At 35.1% G+C, this 12077-nt stretch overlaps 1 protein-coding gene across 1 annotated transcript; it reads left to right on the forward strand.

Annotated features, from left to right (window-relative positions):
- The first annotated feature begins 3306 nt into the window (after positions 1-3306).
- On the forward strand, positions 3307-10914 carry LOC112516649. The gene is made up of 9 exons (XM_025123813.1): positions 3307-3802; positions 4846-4968; positions 5757-5839; positions 6437-6891; positions 7498-7670; positions 7772-7857; positions 8679-8812; positions 9899-10192; positions 10579-10914. The coding sequence occupies exons 1-9, from the start codon at positions 3431-3433 to the stop codon at positions 10752-10754; spliced, it is 1896 nt and encodes a 631-aa protein (XP_024979581.1). The 5' UTR covers positions 3307-3430; the 3' UTR covers positions 10755-10914.
- The last annotated feature ends 1163 nt before the right edge of the window (positions 10915-12077 follow it).

A 12077-nucleotide genomic window follows, 5' to 3' on the forward strand; every position in this document is an offset into this window, starting at 1 on the left:
TAACTATATTATAAAGCATTTGACAAAAACTCTTAAAAAACATTTTTTATGCACGAAATACTGTTTATTAATGCATATTACTTAAAATTTAAGATTATAAGTAAATTGTGCATAAGTACAACTTTTTAAAACTTCATATTTGAATTTGTGTAACTAATTGCAGATAAACATAATCAAATACTGGATAAACATCTCATTTTAAATATAAAAAATCTAAAATATAATTAAGATAATCATTGAGTTCTAACAGAATACTTAGTTATTATCTTTATAAAAAAATTATATCATTAAATCTAAATTAAATTACTTCATTACTAAATCTAAATTAAATTATAATAAAAAAATTGAATTAAGAAAACTACACCAAAAACAATAATTTTTTAAAAAAGTTAATTTGACACGGATATCAATATTTTTTTTTCAAAATTTTGATATTTTCAAATTTATATTTTATTTAAAAATAAAATCATTATCGCGTTCTCAAAACCATATAAAATCGTATTATGAGATGTTTGGAATTGCTTATTTAAAACAACTTATGTTTTTTTGTAAAAATATTTATTAATTTATGTGGTATTAAATCGGAATTAAATAAAAGAAAGTTAAAATTGTAAACTGGTAATAAACAGTTTTTCATAAGTCAGGAAGAATTAACTTATAAAAAACAGCTTATTACCGGTTTGGCACCGGTATAAGCATTTTTTTTCTTATCCAAACACCAAAAAACAGCTTATCACCGGTGTCATACTGAAATAAGTTAAAAAACAGCTTTTATAAGCAATCCCAAACACCCCCTATGTCGACATAAAAAATATTAAATAAAACACTGATATTGAGATGTGTCTCGATTCATTGCACGAGTACCCTTCTAGTTTGTATATATATATATATATATATATATATCAGAAAAAGGGTAAAGTACATGAAAAAGTAATGCACTTTAACTTGATTCATTTTTTATGTAACGTACTTTCAGAACTTTCATTTTGATATTTAAGATGTAAACTTTACATTTTTAAATGAATTGGATAACGGAATAACTCTTACCCTATCTATACCCTACCGTTGCCAACTCTAGTAAAGATAGAGGTGGGTTGGGGTGGGTTCACGTGACCAAGAGATAAGAGAAGAGCAGAGTGGAATATTCTTCTTAGATGACACATGGCATCACGTAATTGGTGGTCAAAAAGGATAAAATTCTAAAAAAAGATGAAAATTTAATATTAAAAATGGAAAAAAACCTTATAAATAGACGAAAATTCCATCAAGTTTTAATGGAGGAAATGGATGGTCGTTTGGTCCAGAGATCAAATTCGTGAAAAAATCATATCATCAGGTAATCTACGTAATAAATGAAGTCTAAGAACCAATTTCATAAAACCCCGCGTATCATAAGGACCAAAACCGTAATTTATCCTAATTTTTTTCGCATGTCTTTAGTGTAGAAAGAGGAAAAACTCAGTCACTGTATTTTCATACACATGCACACACATATAGGCAAATGATCGTATGAGAAGAAAAGTTAAGGTAAGAAACATAAAAAAAGGGATTCAGACCTTTATTATCTTTAATCTCAAATTCACCTGTGAATCGTGCTTGATATGGTGATTGGTCTGGTGCATTTCGGTGCATCTCATCCTAACGTGTATCCAACGGTGGAGATCCATTCTTACACTTATCACTTTAACTCTCTTTCTCTCTGGAATCCAACCCCCACATATTTATTTACGATTCAAAAGAGAGCACACAAAAACCCATTCAAACCGTCCATCTATTTCTAATGTAAAGGTTGTGAATAAAAGGACCATTTACATTTTACCAACATTAAATCCACGATCATAGGAACAGTTATATTTGAATATACGTAATCTGTTTTTCAGATCAAACACTTGTCCTCTTTGAAGGTTAGATATTGGATCTCCTTGTATATCTGATTTTATAAAAAAAAAACATGCCCGCGATATTTTATTTGGATATTGGTTTCCAATTCTATACGGTGTCATGAAAGCGATTTGAAGTCTAATCAAAATATTGAGACGAGTAACTTAGAAAAACAGTCCGTGGACTATATGCAAACTTGTAAATAGACCTTTTTGTCCCGAGCGTTGACCGATAAATCACTTGCGAAACAGTCCAAGTTAATATTTCTGATAATAAATAATATTTAAATTAAATTTTTAATAAATAAAGTACGTTTTAATATTTTCAACAGTCGCATGATAGATGTCGTATTGACCTATAACTATATTTGATTCACTATCTGTTAATCACTGTGGCTACTAAAGCTCCATCCTTTTAACGAGTTCACATCAAAACTGAATTCCGAAAATTATAAATGGTCCGGTTTTAGGTTTTGATTTTGGATTTTAGTTGTATAACATTTGATCTCAGTTTCAGTTAAAAAAAGAAGGAAGGGACAGGAGTGTACAAAATTACATTTGTACCCTTTTGAAAATGACAGTGTCTGGGTTGGACCTGATCTTAAAGCCTTTATTCCGTATGGTTTGCAAAATTTTATTCCGATCATCGTGTTCCATTTAAAAGAAATTCGGGGAATTTCAGGGAAATCCCGCAAATAAACATCGGGTTTAATAGTTATATGGAGGTAGTTGGTATTTCATGGGATTTTATTAGATTGGTTTGTAATAACGTGTTAAAATATTTAACAAGAATGATGTTTTAATACGTTGAAAACATTATGCTTTTGTAATATTCAAGTTATGAAATCGTAATCTTTCAAAAATATACCGTCAAACCGAACACACCTTGACCATTTAGGTGGCGTTTTGGTTCGTTGGAACCCGACAAAATTTGAAGGAATCGACCAAGTTTCATTTACGTGTTTGGTTCATTTTTTGAATTTTGGTAAGGAAATCGAATTCTACATATTTTAAATTTTTTATATTTTTAAATGAGATGTTTATCCTTTATTTGATTATGTTTATTCGCAGTTAGTGAAACGAATTCAAACATGAAGTTTTAATAAGTTATATTTATGCATAATTTACTTGTATTGAACTTTAAGTAATATGAATCAATATACAATACTTTATGCATAAAAATGATTTTTAAAAGTTTTTGTCAAATGTTTTATAATATAATATAGTTATAACCCAAATTTGTTGGGTTAAGCCCAATAATGTTGAAAACCCATAAAAAACCGGACCAGATTTATTGGGCTAAGCCCAACAAAATTGAAAACCATAAAAAAATATAAGACCATATTAAAATTGAAACGATGAACCGTACACATTAGCCCAACAAAGTTGCAAACCCTTGAAAAAACCGACACCATATAAAGCCGTCGCCGGTGACCACTCGTCGTGCGCACGGGGTAAACTTCTCTTCCATTTTTCTCCGTTGCCGCCACACTACCGGGCCTCACCTCGCCGGCGAAGTCTCTGAATCACAGAATGCTGTAGCCATATGCATGGAAAAACTGCCATACCCAATGGACCTTTCACAGGAATTCCATGAAGAAGAAGACACTAACAAACTTAAAAAGAGCAAAACAACGAAGACGAATCGGAGTAAGATCGATGACGGCGTCGTCGTTGAATCATCGAAGAAGAGGAACATTAAAGGAATCATGTTATCTGTAACGAAACCTTCGTATACTTTAAAGAGAGGTATTGGGAGAGATTTACGGAGTTTGCGGTGGGAACATCGGAATAGACTGCGGTACCTTCTTCGGCAACTGGTTCGGCGTCAAAATTGGGATGAAGCTTCCGGCGTGTTGAGCTTGTTGTTGAAGGGGACGCACAGGGAGAACAGTTTATCGACGAATCGGACTAAATATTGGGTACATTTATTTGCGTCATTGTATTTGCCTGTTTTCCAGAAATCATAGATACACTCTAAATTGATCGTAGAAGAGAATAGCATCTATTGTAAGCCATGTACCCACAGACATAGTAAGGATGCATGCTCTTGGAAATTAGAGATGCATTTTGACCTAAAAACAACTAGCAAAGTCGTATACTACTAATGTTGATGCAAATTATCTGATTTCCAGCATATAGAACACCCCTGTCAGTTAGTTTTATGACTTCTTGGAGATATATTAGTCAATGAATTAGTAGCTGTTGTTTCTTTTTTTTTTTTGGGTACCTTCAGTGGTTTCCATCCCTGTCATGTTTCTTGGATTATCTGGAAGCAGTATTGAAGCTCTTATTTATACAATTTTAGTAGGGGTGTAGGCTAATACATATGAGTCCATGGAGAGCCACCATTGATTAGTTTTCTAAATAGTCTTCTGTTTTTAGTAACCTAAGTAATGTACGTAACAATATACACATTACATCATGTATGGGGTGGTCTTCTTGTATGATGTATGGATGGTGTTCTTGAGAGGGTTAATTCAGGGATATTGCATCAGTTCATGCTAAACAAAGAAAATAACATCTCTTATCGTGATCAATATGTAGTACTACCATCTCAGAATTTTGAAATTGATTCCTAAATGTCTAGGCTAGTTTGATTTTGAGGGGTGTATGGGGGTGGGGGGTATTTATCTATAAGAATATTGCATCTTTCGGTGTAGGTCTTTAGGTTGTTAATTCAGATTTTTGAGGTTCATGACATATATATATCGTAACACACTCAATTTAGCACTAGAATACAATTGAAAAAAGTTTGCCATATCTGAGTAAAGGTGTGAGCATTTGCTTTGCGAACTCTGTAATTATCTGCTCTGATTAGTTTTGAGGTTTCATCATTCATGTTGTAATTTTATTGATCTAAAGTTGGACAAGAAGCTGGGAACTACAACACCTCAACTGTTTGTGTAATGGGAGTTCTCCCAGCGACGTTTATTTAATACCTGTTTATGCACTTGCAATGTAGGCTACGTTGGAACTTCTAGAACATATGGGAGTTGCAAAAGTGAAACGAAGAAAAATCCAGCATGTGTACGAAATATGGATGAAAAAGAATTTTGCGGTTACAAAAAATAGGCGGTCATCAAAGGTATAGTCTAGTTACATACATTTTATATTCACATTCTCATGTCTGGTCCATGTTCTAATTAGTCATGTGATTTTCTCTACCAAAATAAAATATTTTAGGCCATCTGCTTCATAGTATGTTTACATTATGGGCATTTTACTTTAATGTGAATTTTTGGTGAAGAAGCCAAAAATTTGAAATATTAAAAAATGTGATTGGAAGCATATTGTTTTTACAAGGACATCGTATGATAAAATTATATTTCCACCAGAAACTTAAGGTGATTGAAAGTGATTTACTTCCGTTGGTAGTCTGTTATGCACTCAACCATAAGCCAGAGAGTGGTTATGCAAGCCCAATCCCAACAATATGTTTTAGGTATTTTAGATAGTGACTTCTTGAGGTAGTTTGTTAGTAGGGGTAGTAAAGGGATTTGTTTTCATAAAATTGTCATGCCATGTTATAAATAGGGATCAGTGGGGGGAAGGAGCCAGAAAATTGTCTACTGTTTTGTTAGGTGGACTAGTCTCACGAAAGCTAGATTGTTCTTTATTTCACTGCTGAAATACATCTTCACTTATGATTATTTCAATCCTTCTTTCATTGTTCACTTGAATTGGTCCATTTCAAAACATAGATAGTCTTGGGTATTAACAAGAAGAACCCCCCCCCCCCCGGTTTGTAAAATTTATTATAAAACTAGAAAACCTTCTGGTGTCGAGGTGTCTAGTATCCAGTACTATGATTGCCATGACTATAATATTAATACTGCATGTTGAAGCGTTATTGATGTATTGGTTTTTTGGCAGGGTAGGTTTGATGTACAGTTAGAATTCCTCCTCTTGTGTCTTTCAGAAGGCGATACTGATGGGGCATATCAGGCTGTTATAAGGTTTGCAGATTAATTTTTTAATTCACTTAGTTTTGGAACTTATTACATGTAAGTGATCTGCATCTATGCCCTTATGCTGCTGTAGAATACACACTTGCACAAGTTCCACAATTTGTTACTATAATCGCTTGTTATTTGAGGCTTATGTCGTCATTTGATTTTGTAGTTATTGTTAGAGCTAAGGAACATGTTTTTGATTCATTGATAGTGATTTGGAACATATACTTACTTGACTTATGACGGGCCATACATCATGGTTGGAAGCAGTATGCTATAAAATCAACAAGTTTGCTTGATCTAGATAAAACCTCTTGTACATTAATTCCCATTTCCTGTATCTTTTAAATACCCATTACATATCAGAGTTGATCAAAAGATTTCCTAATCATCATCTTTTGCTGTCTTTCTCTTATAAAATTGTATGTTGAAGGGATGCTTCATGTATTTATGGTTGTGTGGGTCACTAATCTTCTGCTTTCTACTCCGTTCCACTGTTGTGATTGCATTTCATTAGACTATCTTGGTCAGGACTGCTTTATGTTGGTCTTGGTACAGATAAGGGATTCGTTTTAATCAAATTATATGATGTTCTATCAGCCTTCTGCAAGAGAGTGAGTTTACAAGTGACTCAATAGCAAATGTGGTTGCTGGGTTGGCCTTTTCTCATCTATGGTACAATGCCATAGAGAAAGAGATGCACTTACATGATTCAGCTGAGTCTGGTACTCCCATCCAATCAACGACGATGTTGGGACCTCGACAGAGCATGTTAATCGATCAATCTAATGGACAAAGTGCCATTGAAGTTCAAGATTCTGGTTTTTCCATCCGAAGGGATTCAAACACCTCCATCAGAATTGGCAAAACAATTGATCCTGAAGTTGTGGACCGAGAAAGAAAAGTTCCGATGGAGGTTGATGATGATGTCAAGAAAGAAATACCCCAGTATGAGGAACTCCATATGAACTCTGTTGAGAGCGATCCAAGTGGCAATGCTTCCCAGTTCCCCCATACTGGCAACAAGCGCTATGGTTCTATATACTATGCTCGTGGTGAGTTTAGCTTTCGTTACACAATCTACTTAACTATCGATTGATTTGGGCACATGTTGGTTGACAAAAGTTGTAGCGTCTGCTTATATCTTTTTTCTGTTGACTGGTTAAAAGTTCATATTCTTGCACCAACTGCTTAATCTAATTAAAAGTTGAGATGTCCTGGTGACACTGAGAACGAAGGATCCATGAAGGGGGTTTTATTTGATGAACTGGAGTAAATAATCTCATGTGTGCACCTAATAATTTAGACCATGAGGTATATCATTTAAAATGCCCCAGCACTTTGTTAGTGGTCGACTGGTCGGTTTATGCTAATATGTTTGCAGAGTTTTATCTGGTAAACATGTTATATATGCAGATATGCAGTTATCTTCTTCTTGCCCCTTACCTTATTTGTCCCTCATCCCGTATGCAACACATATCTGTTAAAATATATGGAACTCTTGATTCTGTATACATATTGTAATGCGGGGGTCCTTTTGACATGGCTTTCTTTCCCATGATGCTGACATTTGCATTTGAAGTCTATATCTTTGTGTACCTTATCTTATTGAAGAAGTATTGCGGTATGAACTTGCATGCATTCTCTTGTTCTTGCTACAGATCTAGAATATTTGTTGATGCCTTTAAGATTTCCCAGCACAAATAACTTGGAGGATTTCGTCTCTTTTCAAAGGAGAATACACAATGATCACTATAAGGCTGCAGTGAAACATTTACGGGGTGCTGTTCATTCTTCTCCACCTGCTATTGAGGCTTTACTTCCTTTAATACAGGCAAGCAACATTTTCTGGCATTTCTAGTTTGTGTCAAAGGAACTTCCCTGATTTTTTAAGTGTTGGAACTCAGTCATGGTTACACCTTCTCAATTCGCCAGATGCTGCTGCTCGGTGATCAAGTCAAGGAGGCTATAGAAGAGGTGGAAAGTGTTGTTCAAATTTCTGATGCGGCACTTCCTTTTAGGTGATCTTTCTTAATATCTCTTTGTGGGATTCAAGACTTCTATTACATTTGTTTCTGAGGATGCAAAGATGTGAAGAAAACAGTAATTGTGTTGTTTTGGGTAAAAAATTGATTATAGATGTGAAGAAAACAGTAATGTTGTTTTGGGTGAAGAATTGATGATACTGTTTGCTTCTAAACCTAGAATAGTGATGTACAAAATTTAAGTTCACATGGGACGGTTGGCTTTTTCAGGTCTTAAGGTAGATGGGTAATTCTGCAATGTGTTTGGTAGGCGGGACGGGACAGGACAGAGCAAAACTTGTTGGCTGTTGCCCCATGTTTGGTGTGGCATTAGACTGGGGAGGGATGGGACTGAGTTGGACAAAAATGCCACCAAATTAGGTGAAACAAAATTAGGAGATGGGACGTGATGGGTAAATTACTAAACTACGCATGTCAAATTAAAACCCTAAAACCTTGCGCAATTCTTTCACCCTCGTACCTCTCTTGCCAGTCTGGTCCCATCCACTCCTGTCCATTTCCATTCTGCATACCAAGTGCACCTCAAAAGGGGTATGACTTAACATATTGGACAAAAGTCTGTCGGTGTGAGGAGGGGCTTGTTATTTGCACTCTAGCAATTAAACCAGCGGTAGTCCATGTCAATTTGTGGACTGTGTAATGGAGACTACAACTCCATTCCGACTTTTTCACCAGATTCTTTGTTGTGTCGTTTGCGAGTTTGTAATCGTCAATGTTAAGGTTTCAAGCATCATAGTTGGTTAATCATTTCTATAAAAGATTTAGCTTTTTGTTGATTATATAATCTATTGGTGAAGGTTAAAAGCTAGTCTTCTTGACCACTTTTCCCATGAGGATGAGATCAAACTGTGCAACTGCTTTGAGGACACGTTAAGAAAGGATCCAACTTGTAGCCATTCAGTCGCAAAGCTAATCAGCTTGCATCATGATGGTAGGTTATTATCTTGAACCCTCCACATTTTACTGGTTTTATGCTTTCCTTGCATAGTGTATTGTTGAATATTTAATGGATCAAGTATCTTTGACACTTGGCATTTAAAGTTATGCGTACTTTAGCATTTTAATCAATAATTATTACAAACGACACCAACCTGGTAGCTTGTGCCGAGGTTTTGTGTTGCCTTATTTGTTCATGACAGTATTCGTTTCCACATGGTACATGAGTGTACATCTATTTCAAACTCATTGTGTCCAACAACAAAATAACGTTAATTTTCTTGGAGTCTTTTTGTCCAATTTAGTACAATCGTAAGTTTTACAACAAAAAGGTCTTTTGCAAAGTTATGTAGACGGGAGGAAGAGAACTGGAGAGGTAAGATGATAGGGGATAGGGTTAGTGAGTGCCTGAGTGGTTAGTTAGGTTACCAGAACCCTAAGGGGCTGTTTGGTTGGTTTTCCATTAAGTCCTGTATGGACAAAGCTGTTTGTGTGGATTAATCTGTCCATATAGATTGGGAAGGTTTTTTCATAGATGGAAGGAGCGTGCTTTTTACTCGGAAGGGGCAGGTTTGCAAAAAACTTGGCTTTTTGCATAAAGCTCCCTCCTAGAAGCTTACTGAATAAGCCATTTTCTATATCATTAAGCCACTATCAACCAGTCATGTATAAATAGCTGACCGAATAAGCTGCGAGTCTCATTAAGCTCATTTAGCTGCTAACAAACAGTCTCTAAGTTAGACTAGCTCTATTATATTGTTGTTGCTTTACTCATATCTGGCTCTCTTTTTCTGTTTGTATTGCTATTGCTTACTCATATCTAGCTTTTCAAATCTTAGCATATTGGTTTTTTTTCACTTTCACACACTTCTCACTAGCTGGGGGTATTTTTGGAAACAACCACTCTTCTCTTTAGGGTAGAGGCCTGGTTTATTTACCGCTTCCCCCTTCTCACAAAACCTCCGGGTGGGATATACTGGACTTGTTGGGTTTGGTTTGGTTTTCAAGTGCTTTTCTGGCATTTGATTTATGGTTCCTAATTTATAATTTGTTCCCTTGTCTGCATTGGATAATCTTTCAGGATATTACAGTACGGAAAAATTGGTAGAAATGATTGGTTTGCATTTAGATGGTACATACGCAGAGTGTCATATATGGAAAGAGTTTGCTTATTGCTTCATAAGGCTTTCCCAGTGTGATGAAGACAGAATGTCGAGTTGTGTGGACAGCTATGGTAATGGTTACAGAAAGCATACAAAAATTGCTCTTGATATGTTTAAAGATGCCGTATCAAGAAAGAACTGGAGATTACGTTGCCGATGGTGGCGGACACGCCATTTCACCCAAACAATTCTTGCATCAGAAGTTGCTGCAGGTAGGTTTTCGTTTGTTCGTCTTTTTTAAAAGTATGTATATCTCATGAATTATTCAAGATTTCGAGGAGGTTCAAAATGACTTCTTGATGGAAATGTTATTTGGCCCAAAATGAAATGGTCATTCTGGACTGGGGATAATTTCAAATGAGAATTAGAGAACCTGGGAACCAAATATCCATGATGAATGTCGTGACGGCTATTCATGATGCAAATGACGATATCATGAATTATAAAGACAAAATAATCCACAAAGACAACTTTATCCATACAGGGATTAACGGAAAACCAACCAAACAGGACAAAGTATATGAAATAGTTGGTTCTCAAAGTATTTGTGGTTTTCATTTGAGCAAATATTTATGTAGTTTTTTTCTGCTGGTAACAGGGAAAATGGAGCTTGTAAGTTACAAAGCGGCGTCTGCATGCCATCTTTATGGTCCGGAATTCGCGTATGTCGTAAAGGCTTGTACACACTTAGAAAAAGAGAAGAAGAGAGAAGAGATGTCAACCTTGAAGATGCATATGGATAATGCTATTGGATTTTACACCACATACTCTTAGGAGGTTTCTACTAAGCATGTATTATTCTGGCTGCTGATAGTTGGCCTTTTTCATATGCATTTATCTCAAAATTTTGGTCAAATACTGCACTTTAGTTAAGAGTAAATAACCCATTTCATCTTCTATATGGTCCTTGGGAGTGTATATATATATTTGGGCCACAACCATTTCTTTATGTAGTGCACACTGCATAAGTTAGCGTAGGAGATGTAGTGGAAATATCATCTTGGATTCAATTTCATTTCACGTGTTGCCAGAATTTGTGGTCATGGAAGTTCACCCGCAAATCTATGACTCTAGATCCATGGACGAACCCAATGTAGCGCATACAATGGTTGTGTCACCAACCGTAGCCTTCTTGCCCTAACCTAAGTCCTTCTTGCCCTAACCTAAGTCCAGGAACGGATCCTTTTGCCTGGAATGACTGAGGTCAAATGACACATTAGGGAAGACGGAGGAGCAGGCAAGAAGAGCAAATATAGTGAAGGTATCCTCATGGGCCAAACAAAAAGAGGTTTAGCCCTGACGTCAAATTAATGCATTGATTCAAGGCGCCTTTGAGGCTAAAAAGACCCTTGCCTATACATGTAAGCTTAGCGGGTAAAAGAGACCCGCTAGACACCATTTTCCTTACCGTAAGATAACTCGTTGCAATCCATTTCCGAAGTCTTCATATGCTCTTCAGATAGCTCCATCGAATTGTGATAGCTGCTAGTCCACCTATTTGTATTGGAACTATCCTACCTCCCCAGAACTCAGATATTTGATATTTAATGTAAATAATTTTTTTAATAAATATTTAATTCTTTTTATTGTATAAACATTTTACTTGATAACAAGTTTTCAGCCTACAAAATACCAGTTCATATCACTACGACATTATTCTATATAATCATAATTATAATACAACTTGATCTTGTCATTCATGTCTTTAATTGTATAAGAATTGAATCTTTGTTACATTAAAACATGGAAAAAAAAATCCAATGTTACAAGAAATATAATATTAATGAAAAGGTTTTTGGCTTAGCGGTATCATTGTCTTTAACCTCTCAGGAGGAAGGGTTCAAACCTCATCAAATGTGAGAAGGATGTGTGAGTTTATTTGTTGCATTTGTCGTGTGTGTATATATATATATATAGGTGGAGGTTCAAACGAGAACCCCTGTGATTTACAAAAACTCGAGAACAACTCAATAACCACAAACTTTTTTAATTAATAAATTAACTTTTATTATATATAAATAATTTAATAAGGGCAGTAATGTAATTAAGTAATTTTTATAATTTTTATTTTATTTTAATTAACCATGTTTATCTTCA

This window comes from Cynara cardunculus (genome assembly GCF_001531365.2).
Source record: "Cynara cardunculus var. scolymus isolate 2C chromosome LG 8, CcrdV1, whole genome shotgun sequence".
NCBI lineage: Eukaryota > Viridiplantae > Streptophyta > Magnoliopsida > Asterales > Asteraceae > Cynara > Cynara cardunculus.